This window comes from Lolium perenne, chromosome 2 (genome assembly GCF_019359855.2).
Source record: "Lolium perenne isolate Kyuss_39 chromosome 2, Kyuss_2.0, whole genome shotgun sequence".
In the NCBI taxonomy this organism is placed as follows: domain Eukaryota; kingdom Viridiplantae; phylum Streptophyta; class Magnoliopsida; order Poales; family Poaceae; genus Lolium; species Lolium perenne.
Window position 1 is genome coordinate 208,331,907 of NC_067245.2, and position 17,715 is coordinate 208,349,621.

Here is a 17,715-nt window from a genome sequence, read left to right on the forward strand (position 1 = left end):
TAATTCAGCAACGCCCGTGCGATATGATGATATGATCTGTCTATCGACCTCAAGAAATGAACTGCAGGTCATATTACTCCAGTCAAAAAGGAAGGGCTGATGTGTGAAAACAAGGCCATTGGCATCCATGGTTCATGCCGACAGCCAAGCTGCGAGTATAATGATGCTTTCATACTCCACTTCCTCACCATAGTTGGCACATTACATGATCAGGGGAAGAAACGATCCCAAGTGGGATCTCATGGGATCGCTTCAAACATTATTACTTTTTATAACTTCCTTCAATCAGGTTGGAGTACAATAAAGAGATAAGGAAAAAAGGTTATACATTAAAGAAAAACAACATTTCTGTGTTTCTTCAAACCTTCCATCCCATTTTGGAAAATGTACATATTCGTCGTCCGATTGCTGATGTTATGACAGTAACGAAAAAATAAACTTGCATCTGTGTCGTTCTGACGATGTCTAGATTAACTCTGGGACGTGGTTCCCTATGTGCTCCTGATGACTTGCTTCGAAGGGAAAACAACGGCGGCTATAGGTTTGTCTTCGTACCCGCCACCTTCGTCGATGACGAACCTGAGACCGTCGATGTGGAGCTTGGCATGATGGCCACTTACAACGATGGTCTGCTTGCCAACCAGATCCTGGAAAAGGACATCCATATATCAGCAGATCTGTTCATGTGATAAATTTTCTAATCCCGAAAACTGCCGAAGCACAGTAACATGTAAACGTTCTGAAGAAAACATGGCCTACGATCGACACATGTACTGATCATTAACACCACACCACGTAGTCATGAATCAGTCGGGGCAGCCTATCCTATCACATCATCCACTGCCCCTATGCACATGCACCATGTGCTTGCTGTTTCAGCTAAAAGGGGTAAACCATCCAAAATTAGAGAAACTGGTGTGATTTCTAAAATCAAACTGAACCCAAATACACAGCACGACAGGTCGACAGCTGTAATAGTTTTTCCTGCATGCCCCACTATTCTTTCTATAGATCACCAAGGTGATTTCTCTTTTGATAAGGTAAAAAATAGAGAAGTTGTACTTGTCAGTAGTTGCATCATAACTACCCCCTCCAATCCATAATAAGTGTCCGTGATTTAGTATAGAGTTTGTACTAAATCTCCAACACTTATTTTGGGCCGGAGGGAGTAGTAAACATATGTGTAATGTGATATCTGGTGAGAAAACTCCACCCTTTCATTCAACATTTCGCTCGATTGCTTTTCTTAGTCCAAACCAAACATAATATTGCTTTTCTTAAAAAAAAAACAAGCATAGGATTGCTGAGGAAACATGCATACAGATCCACTATTCAGAGTGTGAAACAAATTTAGGGAGCACTCCTAGTAATTCTACCAAAATTATAGTTATTTTGGGGCCAACTACACAGGCTTCACTCAGACTAGTAATTCTATGAAAATTACAAAATGAACTTCAATGTTAACTTTAGACTTTAGTGGTTATGGACCATAACATGGTGCAATATCAAGCCAATGACGTGATCACTAATACTGTAAATGATTTAAACTACATGACTGCATGTACATCTCAGTATCTCACAGCATTATAAATGCATTCTGAAGAATGTGATGTGTCTTTTCTCCAAAATGCATGCTAGAGCTAAAAGAAATTTACAAAAGCATTATGCAGTCTATGTTGGTCTCTTCTATATAATAGACAAGGATGGTAATCTGATAAACTATATGTCATATCTAGTTCCAAACTTTGAGCAACTACACGAGAGGGCACTTGCGTAGCTGCAACACCAAATAAGTCAGCACACGAACACGGAAAATAAACCAAAGAGTACAGTGTTTGCTGGTAAGATATTGCAATAGGATCGCATATTAGCTCACCTGTGGTATGTTCCAAACATCTTGCCTCCCGCTAAGCATTGGTACCTTTGGCACCCTTGTGTCTCTGGTTCTCAAAACTCGAAGCTGCTCATTCAAATCCATGGACTTCTCCAGTCCGGCATGAACCGCAATCAGGTTGCAAACAATCTGGCCTTCATCCGTATCTATGGGCACGTTTTCCTACCAATACAACCATAACATGAAAAACTAAAGAAAACATATCTCTCGCATACATAGTATAGTTTGCACTAGAAAAAAGGATACATACCTCTTCATGAACCCAAACTAAGTCATGCAGAAACCTCTTGTGCTCCTCAGGCACAGCTTTGGTGAGATCTACAGTGCAATTAGAACCGCTGGCAAATTAGAAGCTGCTTGGTTAAATTCTGCAGGGAGCATTTCTAGGTATGAATATATGCTTACGAAAGTTAGATAAGAAAAACGAATTATTGTGTGATGTCATTGATGGTCAAAATGGTATCCATTCCTTGAGTTACACTCATATGATGGAGAATATGTTGCTAATTATATGGTGTCCCCTTTAGCAAAAATAAATAAAAATAGGATCTATGGTGTTGGTCATTTTATTGTTAAACCTTAAAACCAAAAGGCCACTGAAGTATTGGAAAACATGTTTGGCATACGATCCGTTCTTGTATAGGAAATTCACCTGCTATTAATAATACTCATAGTGTTATGTAAACCACATCACTGAAACTTTTGTACCCTACTGCCAAGAGCGACATCATTCATGCAATCACCAAGCATAGTGGGATAGCGTGTCTCCAATTTACAATTTGTAAATTTATACTCCCTCTATCTTTCTATACAAGGCCACTACCTGGTTTTCAACAAATACAGGGCCACCATCTTTCCCCGAGAAGAACTGATTTGGTTTCTCCCTTGTACAATGGTGCTTATTAAGGCAAATGATGTATGCAGGCAGTGAGCGCAACATGCAATAGGTTTAATTAGCCCTGGACTTGGTGGGTTTTCCAGGCGATTAATCACGTGCTCCCTCTGTCCCTTGATATAAGGTGTATGGTTTTCTTGCACGAATATTAACGCACAAGTTGAGAAGGCAAATTTTGCTGCTGTTGGACGTTTGTACCCCTAGGTGATCAACGTGAGATTGGTAGAGAGAAAAAAGGAAATCTTGGCATCCTCAGGCCCACGTGTGCTTGGAAAGGTATCGTGAGCAAGTACTATTCCTAATTGTAACCTACGTGTTTGGAAAGAAGTATCTTAATTTTGTGCTACGTACGTGCAGCCTAGTGCGTCCCTTTCCTCATCTTTATTTTTTTTTCCGTTGACGTGAAGCTTGGCCTAACTTCTCAATAATCACTTGGCTCCTCAATTCCAGAGATTCTACGTGCGGGAAGTCATCCAGGGGCGGTAAACTTGTCTAGACTGTTGGTCAAATCGCTATATGACTTATATCACGATTTTTTTCAGATAAAACTATACACCCTATATCAAGGAGCGGAAGGAGTATTTGTTAGTTAGCTTTGCTTTCTTGGTATCTAGAAAATGAGATATAAAGACATATTGAGTACTATTTTTTATTTTACAGTTTTTTGCCTAATTAGGTCAACCATCATAATGTTGGTACAGACAGAATTTACTTTCAGACATGTTCCTGGATTGGCATTAATGTTGGTACAGACTGAATTTTTTTCCACAGAAGCTGAGCTCGATCAAAATCGACCTGTTTGGTGGCAATCACTTGCAATTTTGTTGCCATGCAAAGCCTATTGGTGTGATCTTGCCAATATTTTCTTGGAGCTTAACCACATGAATGGAAGATGTAATTACCATCTGTAATACATGATGCCCAAGTCATGTGCTATATCCACACATGGGGTTGCTGGGATATCCTCCTCATGTAGGGTGTGAGGAGATGGACAATATGAAACCTTTTAGGCAGCCCAGCCAAGGGGCATTTTGGACTTTGCACAGGAGATTCCCACCGCTTGTTCCATTCCACTCGAAACACCCTGGGCAGGGCATGATCTTACAAACATACAAGTGAAGTTACAGAGGATACAAGGGATGAGAAGAAAGAAAACAAAAGGATTACAAAGTAGCCACAAGTAACTCTACAAAGGAGTCAAACCTACAGAAATGCCACAGAAGGCCGCCATAGAACCAAGCTTGCCGGATGAGTGTTGACATAGAGGTAAATCGCCAACTCTAGTCTTTCATCAAGCCAACCGAATGTGGCTGTATGGTTGCCGCCTCTTGCTGAAGAACTCCACTCGCCCTTCACGGGAAGGAAGCCTCAAAGGAGGGAGGACCACGAAAAGAGAACAAGGAGATCCGAAACCGTGGCAGCTGCTCTAGCAAGCACCCTCCACTTGCCCTCTAAGGGGAGGAAGCCCTAGAGGAGGGAGGCCCGCTGCGAGAAAACGAAGACAACCAAGGAGAGGGGCCAAGAACTTGTTAACCCGGCTTCGGAATAGAGAGACAGAGCTACAAGGAAAACACCACCGGGCACATAGAACTCCGGAAAGCATGAAGAAGCCCGACCGCATCAAGCCAGAAGAGCCTGACTACGTGGTTGCCGCTCTAGTCGATGGTGTCCACTCGCTTTTCGGGGGAAAGAAGCCCCAAAGAAGGGATGCCCAAATCAAGAGAGCGAGGGGATTCAACCCATAGGATACTGCTCGAGAGGACGCCCTCCACTCGCCCTATGAGGAGAGGAAGCCGCAAAGGAGGGGAGACACCGCGCGAGAACAAAGACAACCATGGCGAAGAAGCTAGAACTCGCTATCAAGAAAGTTAGAGTATGACGAAGTGAAGAGGCGAGCGACGTAGAGAGAGGCCAACTTTGGATGACGGTGACATGGGCACCGCCCAGGAAGGAGAGAAGAGACAGCGACACGGGCACCAAGGAGAACAGAGCATGCCCCTCCATCGCCGGGAGAGAAAGGGATCCATTGCGACACCTACAAGGAGGTGCACGACGCCCACAGGCGCCGCCGTCGTCAAGCTTTTGCCCTGATCAGGAACCTTCCATGGCGAGCCGATCTGCACGAGGCCCAGCACACAAAACACCAACGGACACCCAGAACACCACCAGCACCACATGGGACTGGGGAGGTGCAGAACGTGGGGATCTTCACAGCCAAGACCAAACCTGTCCGAGATGCAGGCCAAAGCAGAGGCGGAGGAGGCCGGAGATCGCCACAGCCAGGATCTGGAGCGGAGATCATGCATAGTGTTGCCTATAGGATCGAGTACACCTGGGCATTCCTTGGGCCGGGCCGGGTTTCGGGCCAGGTCCGAAAAAGCCCGAACCTAAATTCCTATGCCCGAGCCCAGCCCGGCCGAACCTTTGGGCTTATAAATCGGGCCCGAACCCAGCCCAAACAGAGAAAAGCCCGGCCCGGCCCGAACTAGGCTTAAATCACGTTTTCTGTAAGCCTGAGCCCGGCCCGACATCCGGGCTCTAAAATCAGGCCCGAACCCGGCCCGACATGCAAGCCCGGCCCGGGATTTTCGGGCCGGGCCGTCCGGGCCGGGCTGCCCATGCCCAGATGTAGGATCGAGACCCTAGGATTGGAAACCATAGGACAAAAATTATTTGAAAAATCTGACTTTTGTTCATTTGCACTCTACTCTTTTGATTTCATCCTTTTAATTACTCCTTACCCCGTTTTAATTCTTGCCTTTCCCTTCTTGTTTTTAGATGCCTCCATGTGTTCGTTCTGCTGTTGCTGGGGAGGACACCGCTCATATTTTCAACGAGACCTTGTTCGAGTTGGTTGTCCAAGTTTCAGGCTCCATCCTTTCGCGACACGCTTATATGCCGTGAATGTGGTTTGGAAAAGTGGAGGATCAAGGCTACCATCCCAGGACGCACTGCTGACCCTGAAGACAAAGGCATGAAGTACTCAGAGTATTACCCAGACTGGACGTATTCTGTTGATATGGCCATGCAGGGCGCCATTGCCCACATCTGCCATAAGTATCATGACCGTGCTTATCGGTCATTTCGGTCTCGGTCTTTTCGGGTTCGGTCTCGGTCTTTTCGGTTTCGGTCTTCGGTCATCGGTTTTTTTGCCCATCGTGAGCTTCGGAGTCGCCCGAGAGCAACCCGGAGGCTGCTCATCCACCAAGGTTGTGAAGTTCAGATCCACTATCTTGTCTCCTTCAAGCTGTGATTCCACCATCTTTGGTGAGATTATTTCAATCCCCAACTCTTGTGCCCCAAATCTTGTTGTTACCATCCAAGATCTATGATATCTTGATGTATCAAAGCCTCTAATGCTCACTAGAGAATAACTTGTTGTATCCCACATTTGATAATAGTGGAAGAAGATTTGGGTGGCTTTGGCACTTGATAGAGGCAAAGCATCTCCACAGGCCTGAAACATCATGCTTTTCACAAAGATCCCATCAAGCTTTTGCAAAACTGTTAACAACCTTGTCTGTGTTCTCCAACACAACCGATGGGGTTCAGAGTTAGGAGGTTGCACTGACATTCGACCACACTGCTAGCACACTGCTTGGCGGCTGTCGGCCAAAGACCGGTGATGAAACCTCACATACCCACTGGTTACTAACTGCTTCATCTTCAGACAAAGAGAATTAGATAGGATTTTACGTAATGATGTACAATCAGCACAAATTTGAAAAGTTGAGTTTATTGGTGCTAATACGCCATGGTTTTTTGGTGACTTAATTTCAGTGTTGGAGTAGTCTCCTCCCTCTGCTTTTGTCTCTTTTCATGAGCATCCATGTAGCATGTCTTTTCTACTCTCATGCTAGGGTTAGTTTTTTATGTAGAAGTTGCGTTGATATGACACGTAGCTGGAAAGTTCTCTCCTTTAGTTCTATTTAAAAGTGATAAGATGTAAATTTTCAATGGTTAACAATGAAGCGTCGCATCAATGTTCTCATAGTTGCCACCAGTTTGCACTGCAATCTACTGATCTAGCCAATATTCAATACTGAAGTGTCCATCAGCTACTTGCCAGCATGACTTAGCAGAACAAAAATACAGCATGGAAGGGAATTGTTCGTTGGGAATGTCCAGGAGTACTAATTCAGTCAGGTGTGCTAGTTATTTCGTCGGACCATGAAGAAGAGTCCATCTCCATGTAACCACCATGATATTGTTACTCCATACAGAAATCCACACCGACAAATTCTTAAATTCTGATGCTTCCAAGTCCTAGGATGTCAGCGAGTTGGTCTCAGTGACATTGCAAGAGTTGTTCCAACTAAATACAAAACTTATGTACACTTACGTAGTTACGTGGTGTGTGCTAATATGAGCCTAGCAACGACCGGGTTATTAGTCCTTGCTAAGCCACGAGTATGTACAATGGCTTCCATGCGAATCATGATCATGCATGATCTCCCATCTCAAGTTTTATATTGGCACCCTATTACATTAATGTTTGGCACCATGTAGTGCAACAACCATATGTTGATGCTTTATAAAATTCAACCATCTTACAAGGACATAACCATTAATGTACTGTTTTGCGCACCTTCTTCACTGAAGTAGTCCCCTGGCAAACATTTTAATCATATCAACTGAACTTGCGGTGACCCTGCACACCACTGGATGGTGTAGGGTGCTGGTCTTAGTCGTAACAACACCTAAATACTCTAATCCTCAAGAGCAATGTTACCCATGCAATCACCGAGCATAGTGCGATAGTGTGTCTCCAATTCAAAATTTAGAATTTATATTAGTATTTCTTATTGTAGGGTTTTTATTTAATTAAGCCAACTACCTTGATTCAAGAAGAAAAAAATTAGGCCAACCACAACATACTGAATTTATTTTCACACACACATGGTCCTAGATTGGCATTACATGTTTGTGAAGCACGAAACCAAATTGATTGGGGGAATTCGGGAACTGACCTGGGGATCCATGCGCGACGCCGTACGACTCGAAGGTGGGCTGAGCATCGTAGATAGAGCCCCTGTAGGGGAGCCCCTTCTTGGGGTTCCACCTCTCCTTGATGACGCCGCCCCATCTCCTCCCCTGCACGTGCATTTCCTCGTGCCCCGGCCCGCGGAACCAGCCCTCGTGGGCCTCGTTGTCGATGTACTCGGCCCAGGTGGCGGCGAAAGGGGATCCGTCGGGCGGCGGCGGCAGCGCCCCGACGAAGGCGGCGAAGGCGAGGTCGTGGTTGCCGCAGAGGAAGACGTGGCGCTGCGCCGGGTGGCGCGCCGGGAGCGCGAGGAGGAAGTCGAGGACGCGGCGCGTGTGCGGGCCGCGGTCGTTGTAGTCCCCGAGGAAGATGACGAGCGCGGCGGCGAAGGCGTCGGCGGGGAGCGCGGCCTGGAGGTTCGCCCACAGGCTCTCCAGCTTGGAGATGTAGCCGTGGACGTCGCCCACGCAGATCACCGTGCGGGGAGGTGCCATCTCGGCGGCGCCGGCGTCGTTTCCCGTGCTGCGTGAGGTCGGGAGAAGAAGCGGAGAGGGCAGCAGAGAGCCACAGAAGGAGGAGAACTCGATCGAAATGGACTTGTTTGGCAGCAATCGCTTGCAATTTTGTTGCCTTGCGAAGCCTGTTGCTGTTGGTGTGATCTTGCCGATATTTCCTTGGAGCTTAACCACGGGAAGGTAAGATGTAATTACCATCTGTAATACCGGATGGCCAAAGTCAGGTCCATGCTACATGTATACATGGGGATCATCTAAACTGTTTTTAGCCGCTAACTGACAGCCATCTATTGACAGTCAAAAAATTGACAGCTAATTTAAGTTGGAAGTCTGAAAAGGTTCTCAATGTTAGACCAGCGTACGGACTACATGAATCTGAGTTGTTTTCCGCAACATCTCAAGTCATGAAGTTTCTGTTCCTCGATTAAGTCGAAAAGAGATATACAAACAATCTAGTGGTTTGTTTGTTAGATAGCCGAATCACGACTATATGACACCTCAAAAAGGTGCAGATGCACCGCCATTTTGTGAAGTGCCTAAGCTTTTGCAAATATGTTTAACAACCCCTTGTGTTCTCCGATAAAACCGATGATGTTATTGGGCGAGGATGTTGAAATCGCATTTAAGACCACCCATATACTATGATGCATGACGTCGGTTGATTACAGGCAGATGATGGAAAAAAGAGCATCCCTTCCTATTTATGGTTACTACATGTTCTTTCTTCGGGTGGAGAGAATCAAACGATGTACAATCAATTATAATTCAAAAGATTGAGGTTCTTGGTGTTGATACATCTAGGTGTTGAGGTGATTTAATTTTGATGTTGGAACTACTTCCCATCTCGACCTTTATCACTTATTATTTTGCATCCATGTGTAGTGTAGTTTGTCTTTGTGTTGTTTCAGCGTCAAGTTGTGAGAAAGTTCTCACTTTAGTATTATTGAAAAGTATGATAAACACTATAAAATTCAGCCGGTAACAATGAAAGGCCGATATCAATGTCCTCACATTTTCCACACTATACACCATAATATGCTAACCTAGCCAACATAGAACATTCAAATGGTCATCACTTACGTGGCCACAACCTCGTGGCCGGTTACATCTTTTCCTAGCTAGTTGGCAATACTATTGCCCTAGAACCATCACATTTTCATGTAGTTAGTTGCCCCAAACAAAGAGTCATCTATCTTTATGATGATTCCCACCGAAGTTAACCACTTCTAACTTGATGGCTTCAAGTAGTTTTACCACCACATCTTGAAGAAGTGTCCATCTCCATCTAACCATTATGGTGTCCTCACTATATATGTCAACCAACACATACATTGCTACAAATCCTGATGCGTCCAAATTCTAAGATTTATGCATGCTTTAGTGGCATTGCAAGAGCTGTTTCAACTGGCTCTAAAACTTACGTACACTTTACATACTCTATGTTCTATGCTCATGACTTCAACTATGTGGGATGCCTTCTTTGAGAATCCTGATCATTCTTTTATCTTGCTTCTTACATTTATATAAGAAACCGCTACATTGATGTTTTACACCATGTAGACATGCAGTAAAACAATCATATGATGGATATTTTCATGCAGTAAAATACTTCCAGGATGAGCACATGGGCATGCATGTAATGTTCTCACCATCCCTCATTCAATGAAGTACCAAATATATTGATCATATCTATTGAACTTCACAGTGTAGTTTCTTTAGATGAACACATTTTGCTCAGTAAACCTTAGTATTCGTGTCTCGAGTCGCATCCTCGCTAACCATCAGAAATGAGGCGGCTAAACTTTACAAGCACATATTGCATAAATATCAATGAAACAACATTTGGTAAAACATGTACCTAATTCTTTTAGTTCGAAGGTGAAACAAGTCACAATCGTATTCGCCAATCGAAGGTGATGCTCGGTTCCATCACTGGTCTCCCATGGGGCATTGTTGTGTAGTGTGCTAAGTTTGCACTTTCTTATGATTACCACCCCCATTGACTATGTTGGAGATGAAGAGGAAGGTAGTTAGAAAATTATGCAAAAATTTAAGGTTTTCTTTTTAGCAAAAGCGCATGCGTGCTTGGTTCTATAGAGGTGGCGTTTAACCTTACGTGTTTCGTGCGTGCGCTCGGTCCATATCAACATGTCACGGTGATCGGCAACAAGTTTGCTCATGTGTATTCAAATTCGTACTTATCTAACATGACAAACATCGAATCAATAGTATTTGCAATATTTGATAGTTTATGGGCTAAATTAAACCTGATCGCAACCGGGAAAAAAGCCGTCAGTAAGTTCTAGTGGAAGCAATGAGCCCACCCTCTAGCATCCGCAAGATCATCATCATCATCATCTTCTTCTTCTTCTTCTTCTTCTTCTTGCTTCTTCTTGCTTCTTCTTCTTCTTCTTCTTCTTCTTCAATATGAGGGTTAGAGGAAAGGCGGCGGTTTAGGTAGGACGATGTGACGAGACAACACGGGAGCGCCGGCGGCCCCAAGTGAGGTGGTCCGCGGTTCAGTCCGGAAATGAAGGTGGTACGGCGATGACACTTCTCTCCTCTCCGGTTGTGTGGCGAGGAAATGGAGGTGGTACTCCTGGGTGGTGTTACGTTTTTTTTGGGAGTGCACACACATCCATTAGATGCGTTCATTATTATTTAGGTACTCCCTCGGATTCGTACTAATTTACAAAATTGAGTCAATTAATTTAATTGTTTTACCAGATTTCTACCCATCAAGGCGAGATAACTCACCCTCGAAAAAAACAATGCAATAAAAGTTTGTCCGTCCGATCCATGTACTAACCCGATCCTGACTGTCCAACTCGGTCCAGAACGTTCCCCAGAGCCGTCGCCCCGCTCCGTTCGCTCGCGGTGTTGTCCCCCCTTCTTCCCCACGCACGACCATCCTAAACCTCCGCCGCCGCCGCCTCCATCGCGGTCGGTTCCCCCGGTTCACCCGCTCCGCCGCCTCTGCCGCTTGTAGCGGCGGGCGGCCGCTCGAGAGCGAGGTCATGCTGGAGAAGGACAGGATATCCTACTTCTACGATGGTACGCCCCCTCTTCTCTACTGAAGACTGCGCTCTCCCTAACCACTGTATATACCTAGCTCCCCCCTTAGTCGCGAGTCTATACTCTTACTCCTCCTGGGCGCCTCACCTGGCAATCTCGATGATAAGGGGAGGGAAATAATTTATGGGTCTAGTGGTATTTTGTTCTTGTTTCGCTGATTTGTTAATGGCAAGATGCGATCATGTGTCAGTTCTGTCTAAGTCTGTGCGGTGATTTTACGGCGGAGGGAAATTTTAGGATATGCTAGAGTAGAATCCGTGCTACCCTGTTCATTGGTCTACTATTTCCTTCAGTACTTCAACCCTAGCCTTATGTGCGTTATGAAGTTGCTTTAGTGTATACCTCCTACTTGGTCAGAGAAGAAAGTTAAATGCTAACAATTTCTGCAGTTATGTTTAACAATGTAGGCTTGGGGTATATTATGTTCTCTCGCATGTGTTCAGATTTATCTGATCCGGGTTCTACCATTCCTTCATTTATCTAAGGCCATTAATTAAGCTTTTTGTAGAGAAAATCCATGCACCTTGTTCAGTATGTTTTTAAGTTGTTCACTTTGTTATTTGTTATGATTGTTTACTTGGTTACTGTTGTGTGACCGAGCATCTCAGGGGATGTTGGCAATGTGTACTTCGGGCCAAACCACCCAATGAAACCGCATCGTCTTTGTATGACACATCATCTTGTGCTTTCTTATGATCTTCACAAGAAGATGGAGATATATGTGGGTATTTTATTCCATTTATTCCATTTCTTTGTACTTACAAAGTGCCTTAAATGTGCCTTTTACCTTATTTTTCCCACCATTGATTTTGCAGAGACCCCACAAAGCATATCCAACAGAGCTTGCCCAGTTCCATTCTGCTGATTATGTGGAATTCTTGCACCGGATAACGCCTGATACTCAGCACTTGTATGCAAGTGAATTGACTAGATGTATGAATGATGACAATTTTCTCTTCTACAAACTAATCTCCTAGTCTTTGCTGCTTTCGCAATAAAATACATGCCACATTTATTGTTGCTTATGTTTATCTGCTAGCCACATGCTGCTGTAAAAATTGTGTCAAACTTGGTAAGAACATGTGTCTGACGAGTAGGCTACGTGCCCAAGAACTTGTGGCACCCCAGTTTTGTTTATATGGATCAAACACCAGCGGCAGTTGGTCAAACTTGTGTAACTTCGTAGTGGCACTGAACCGAAACCCCCTCCTTACCTGGATCTAAAGGTAGTGCTATATTTTAGGTTTTCAGATGTACTCCACTTAAAATAGAAGCAGAACACAATAAGATGGTTTGATCTATCAAAAAAATTGTTGTAGGAAAATGGAAGCTTAGTTGCTACCTATTAAATGAAAAACTGTCTGTTACACTTTTCACAACATGCTAGTTTTACCAAATGGTATTGCTATCGAACAAATTTCCATGTATTGGGAGTTCTCTTATCCTTCATAATTTGTACCCATTTGACTTTTGTAATCATTCTTGCCAGTCAATCTTGGAGAGGACTGCCCGGTCTTTGATGATTTGTTTGAGTTCTGCCAAATCTATGCTGGAGGAACTCTAGGTAATATGATAATTGGCAATGCTCTTCTGTCTATTTTGTGATCTCACTAATCTGTTCTTTATTGTTCAGATGCGGCTCGAAGATTAAACCATAAATTATGTGATATTGCCATTAATTGGGCTGGTGGGCTGCATCATGCAAAGAAGTGTGAGGCATCAGGCTTCTGCTACATTAATGATCTGGTTTTGGGGATTCTGGAGCTTCTCAAGTATCATGCTAGGGTTCTCTATATTGACATTGATGTTCATCATGGAGATGGAGTTGAAGAAGCCTTCTATTTCACCGACAGGTTCATGCTTTCGTGAATAAAAAGAATGCATGTGTATTTTGTTGATAGTTAGTTATTCTTTTATTGTCACCATATTTTTCAGCCTAGTGGCTATCTCTGACTCTCTGTCTTCTGATGTGGGTAGTGTGGCGGTGCTGTATAATTGTGATGCAGTGTGTTCAAGAGCCTTGAGATTTCTTATCTGATTTTGTATATCTCTTTACAGGGTAATGACTGTAAGTTTCCACAAGTATGGTGATCTGTTCTTTCCTGGCACTGGTGATATTAAGGTAATGTTCTACTGACCTGCTTTATGAATATAATTCTTATGTAGTCGACTTTATTTAGTCCGCAGGTTACTTCATTGTTATTTTTTTTGTTGGTGATACCCTTAATCGTATTTAGTTTGTGCTCACTATTAGGCATGAATTGCATGGTGTTTGTTGTGTCCTATTTAATGTACATTGGTTAAAGGTTGCATATGAACTCTCAATTGTATGAAACATAAGAGACATTTACCAAACCAATTTACAACAGGTGTTTGCATAATGTTACTCAAAGTTGATGGTGCTGCAGGTAATCATAGTTACAGGAACCGTTGAACATACTTCAGCCCCTTGTTTTCTTCACTGTCTCCTGTCCTTCTAGAAGTTGTAAAATATAAACATGTGACATGCTATCACTGAACTCTCATTCCTTAACTGGATAATCTTGGCACGTTGTTCTGTCGAAATACCCAGCATCATATTTGGGGATAGTGGAGGTTTATGATCTATATTTGATAAGCGGTCATGCTCTAAAAGGATTTTCTTCATTCTGATGCATGCAACTAATTGAAATTGTGTATCATCTGAGCTGAGAAGACTACATGTCACTCTTGCGGTCATGCTTGAAGCACCACCGGAAGCTTCATTTATTTATTTTACCACTGATCATGATGTTTTCTTTTGCCTGCGATGTAATTTTTGCTCATGTTTTATGCGTGCTCCTGAATGAATGAAGGGTGCTTTATGCAATTATATTTGATTGAGCTGCGAATTTTCCAATCAAAATTCGCTCAGTAGCTGGAGTTTGTAACTAGCAAAATAGAGGAAAGGGAAGGTTCGAAATATGCGCCTTTCTGTTTATAAACATGTTGAAAACAGTTGGCACTTACAGGTTGCATCTTGCTTTTTTTTTGCCTTTAAATAGTTGAATATCACGTGCTGTTAAGTATTGATGATGGTATATTTAAGTTATTTTATATCTTTATTTTAGATGGATGTGCTCTTCATATTGTTTTACATGGCTGTCATTTGAAGGATATAGGAGACAGGGAAGGAAAATATTACGCCATCAACATCCCACTGAAAGATGGCATAGATGACAACAGCTTTACTCGGCTCTTCAAAACGGTAAGTCGATGTGCATTATTTTATGGTTATTTTCATGTTCTTGTTCTCAAGTCTTATCGAGGTATGTAATATTGGTTATCATGTAGATTATTGCCAAGGTTGTTGAGACTTATCTGCCAGGTGCTATTGTTCTTCAATGTGGGGCTGATTCATTGGCACGAGACCGTCTAGGGTGTTTCAATCTTTCAATTGAAGGTACTATATTCTTAAGGATATTAAGTGCAACTCATAAATTTGGCAAAAGTGTCATCCAGATGTATAATTAACCAACCCATGTTTAATCTTTGTCTCCACTTAATTGTAGAATTGCTGCATTTTGGGAATTTCTTGCTTTGATGGTGTTTCGTGTATTTCGTACTTTAGTTCCATTGAGTTAAACTTGCTTGAGTAATAGGGAGTATATTATACTCACTAACTTGATCTGTTCTCATAAACAGGCCATGCTGAATGTGTGAAGTTTGTCAAGAAATTTAAAATTCCCCTGCTGGTAAGGGAGAAAACTATTACCATATGTTTTCATTTGCTTCTTTCTAGGATATCCATGTATTTTCAAACATGCAGGTGACGGGAGGTGGTGGATACACCAAAGAGAATGTAGCACGCTGTTGGGCTGTTGAAACTGGAGTCCTTCTAGACACAGAGCTCCCAAATGGTATCCATTTATTTGTTCTGTCCTCTTAAGCCTTCTTTCTTGAGTGATAGCAGCTAGTAGCCCTTTGATGCTAGCAACATTTTTCCTTATTTTTTTTGCACTTTAAGGCGAGAAGTGAAAAACAAATCCAATGGTTCCACCAGTAGCACTTACCTTTTTTTGTATGTGTTTCTTCCTTAATGGATATCCATGGTCCAGAGTCTTACAGGGCATTTTCCTTGCAGACATCCCTGACAATGAATATATTAAATACTTCGGTCCAGACTATACATTGAAAGTACCAAATCTGAGCATGGTATGAACCTTTTCTGGCCGAGCCTTTTCTTTTATACCTTTGCCTCTCTGGTGTTATAGAAATATTTAATCTCTGTTTGGTGCATCGTACTTTTTAAATGTTGAGCATGATCAGACTAGAACATCCATTTCTTTCTGTAGGAATGTGTTAATGCTAACTGTGCCTTGGTATTGATTAATGGACCAGGACAACTTGAATAGTAAGAGCTATCTCAGTTCAATCAAAGTGCAAGTGATGGAGAGTTTGCGGGCCATACAGCATGCACCTGGAGTCCAGATGCAAGAGGTTAGTCTGTATTCACATCCGCACACGGTTGAAACATCCCAATTGGATCTGAATACAATCAGAGAACTAGACTATGCCTGTGCATGTTCTGTTGCCTGTTTTTGTTGCTTCCATCAGTATTTGTAGTTTTTTTTTTCTGAACAGAGACCGTATACATGATGAGTCATCTTGCAGGTTCCACCTGATTTCTATGTCCCAGACTTTGATGAAGATGAGCTGGATCCTGACGAACGCGTCGACCGTAAGTGGAATACCTCTGCCACGTCTCACAGTGCTCATATATACATGCATGCCACAAAATGAGGACTCTTTACCTATATTGGTTTCAGTTCTTCTGAACTTTGTCATCGCACTTCTTACAGAATTGTGTTTTATGTTTTGCAGAGCATACCCAAGACAAGCAGATTCACCGGGACGACGAGTACTATGAAGGCGACAACGACAATGATCATGACGATGGTGCACATTGAAACTGCCCTCTTTGCCTAGTGCCTACTGCTGATGTTGTTCAGTTCAAGAATCTGGGGGTGGAAATAGTTCGTCGATTGGCATTTTAGAATCTAACACTAGGGCCCGAAAGCATTATCGGAGAATGGAGTTTGACCGGACAGTGCATTAAGTATGTTGTAAAATTTCTAATTCAAATCTGGTACAGATTTAGCAGGTACTGTCATTTTTAGCTATGTACACTGTTCAGTGTCTTTTCAGTTTAACCGCTTGAGTGACTTCTAATATGTTTTTTTTAAACGGAGGTAAAAGTTTTGCCTCATCTATTATTAATTAAGAAGAGAATACTCAGTTTTTAGAAAAAAACTGAGCAAAAACCTACAGGGCCAAGCCCACACAGACCCAGCCTAACGAAGACTTGAACAACATGACCACATCCACACTAGCTGACACAAGGGACCACCAGGGAACCTAAAATGAGCTCCAAACATGACACTCCAACACTGTGTCGATGAAGATATGCCATGACACTGGGAGTACCCAACAATTAACTGTGGATCCAGGGTAGGCAACTAAAGGTGGTGAGAAAGTTGCAGACCTCTCTAGCAACCTATTGCTAACAGTGCCGACTTATCTTTTTTTTTTGAGATAAAATAGTTCATTTATATATTATAACCAGAGGTAAACTTACAATCGAGTTCCAGAATACGACTAATACTATCTGGAAAAGCACTATGCCAGACCATCCCAGTACCTACATGCCTCACATAGGCAGCACAAGCATGAGCGACCTTGTTTTTGTCTCTCTTAGCAAAAATACACTTCCAATCCTGAAAGGACGAACAAAGCAACGAGAATTCATAAAAATAACTTCTCAAATGCGACCGCGACTCCATTCCTAGTTGGACTTCCTTGGTGATTGTAGCACAATCAGTCTCAAACAAGATTGGGAAATCCTCCCAGTTAGACGCTAGACGTGCACCCTCAGTGATGGCTGCAGCTTCAGCTTCTTCAGCGCTTGTGCATCGAGGAATAACAGTACCTGCTGCAACCATCACTTGACCTTGGTGATCACGGATTACCACTCCTGTAGTTCTGCTTTCATCTTTTTTTTTGCGGGAGAGTTCCGCTTTCATCCTTGTGGTTGAAGGATCCGTGTACATTGACCTTTAGCCATCCTACTGGTGGTGGTTCCCATTGCATATTTCATTCTGGAGTACTTGTAGTTTGATGTTTCTCACAGAGGAGCATATTGTCTGCCACTTTCTTTCCTTTTTCCTCAGCCATAACCTGCCCAACAGGAATGACAGAAATAGAGTTGATTGTGTTAGCATAAGAGAGAAGAAACCTAGCAGAATGTTCAATGGTTGCTTCCCCTTTAGCATGGATGATATCATTCCTCAGGTGCCAAGCTCTCCAGAAAGTGAGGAGAATGGCCTGATGCAGG

At 43.0% G+C, this 17,715-nt stretch overlaps 2 protein-coding genes across 2 annotated transcripts; one reads left to right on the top strand and one right to left on the bottom strand.

The window, feature by feature from the left end:
- Positions 1–247: 247 nt before the first annotated feature.
- Positions 248–8,451, bottom strand: LOC127334698 (tyrosine-protein phosphatase RLPH2). The gene is made up of 4 exons (XM_051361229.2): positions 7,760–8,451; positions 2,145–2,212; positions 1,877–2,056; positions 248–647 (listed from the first exon to the last, which is right to left on the bottom strand). Exons 1-4 carry the CDS (start codon positions 8,265–8,267, stop codon positions 492–494), a joined length of 912 nt encoding a protein of 303 aa, XP_051217189.1. The 5' UTR covers positions 8,268–8,451; the 3' UTR covers positions 248–491.
- Positions 8,452–11,112: 2,661 nt separating this feature from the next.
- On the top strand, positions 11,113–16,553 carry LOC127334699 (histone deacetylase 9). Its single transcript, XM_051361230.2, has 14 exons — positions 11,113–11,342; positions 11,972–12,084; positions 12,179–12,296; positions 12,853–12,927; positions 12,997–13,216; positions 13,422–13,485; positions 14,497–14,589; positions 14,676–14,784; positions 15,027–15,076; positions 15,151–15,241; positions 15,466–15,536; positions 15,723–15,821; positions 15,996–16,062; positions 16,206–16,553. The coding sequence occupies exons 1-14, from the start codon at positions 11,306–11,308 to the stop codon at positions 16,289–16,291; spliced, it is 1,293 nt and encodes a 430-aa protein (XP_051217190.1). The 5' UTR covers positions 11,113–11,305; the 3' UTR covers positions 16,292–16,553.
- The last annotated feature ends 1,162 nt before the right edge of the window (positions 16,554–17,715 follow it).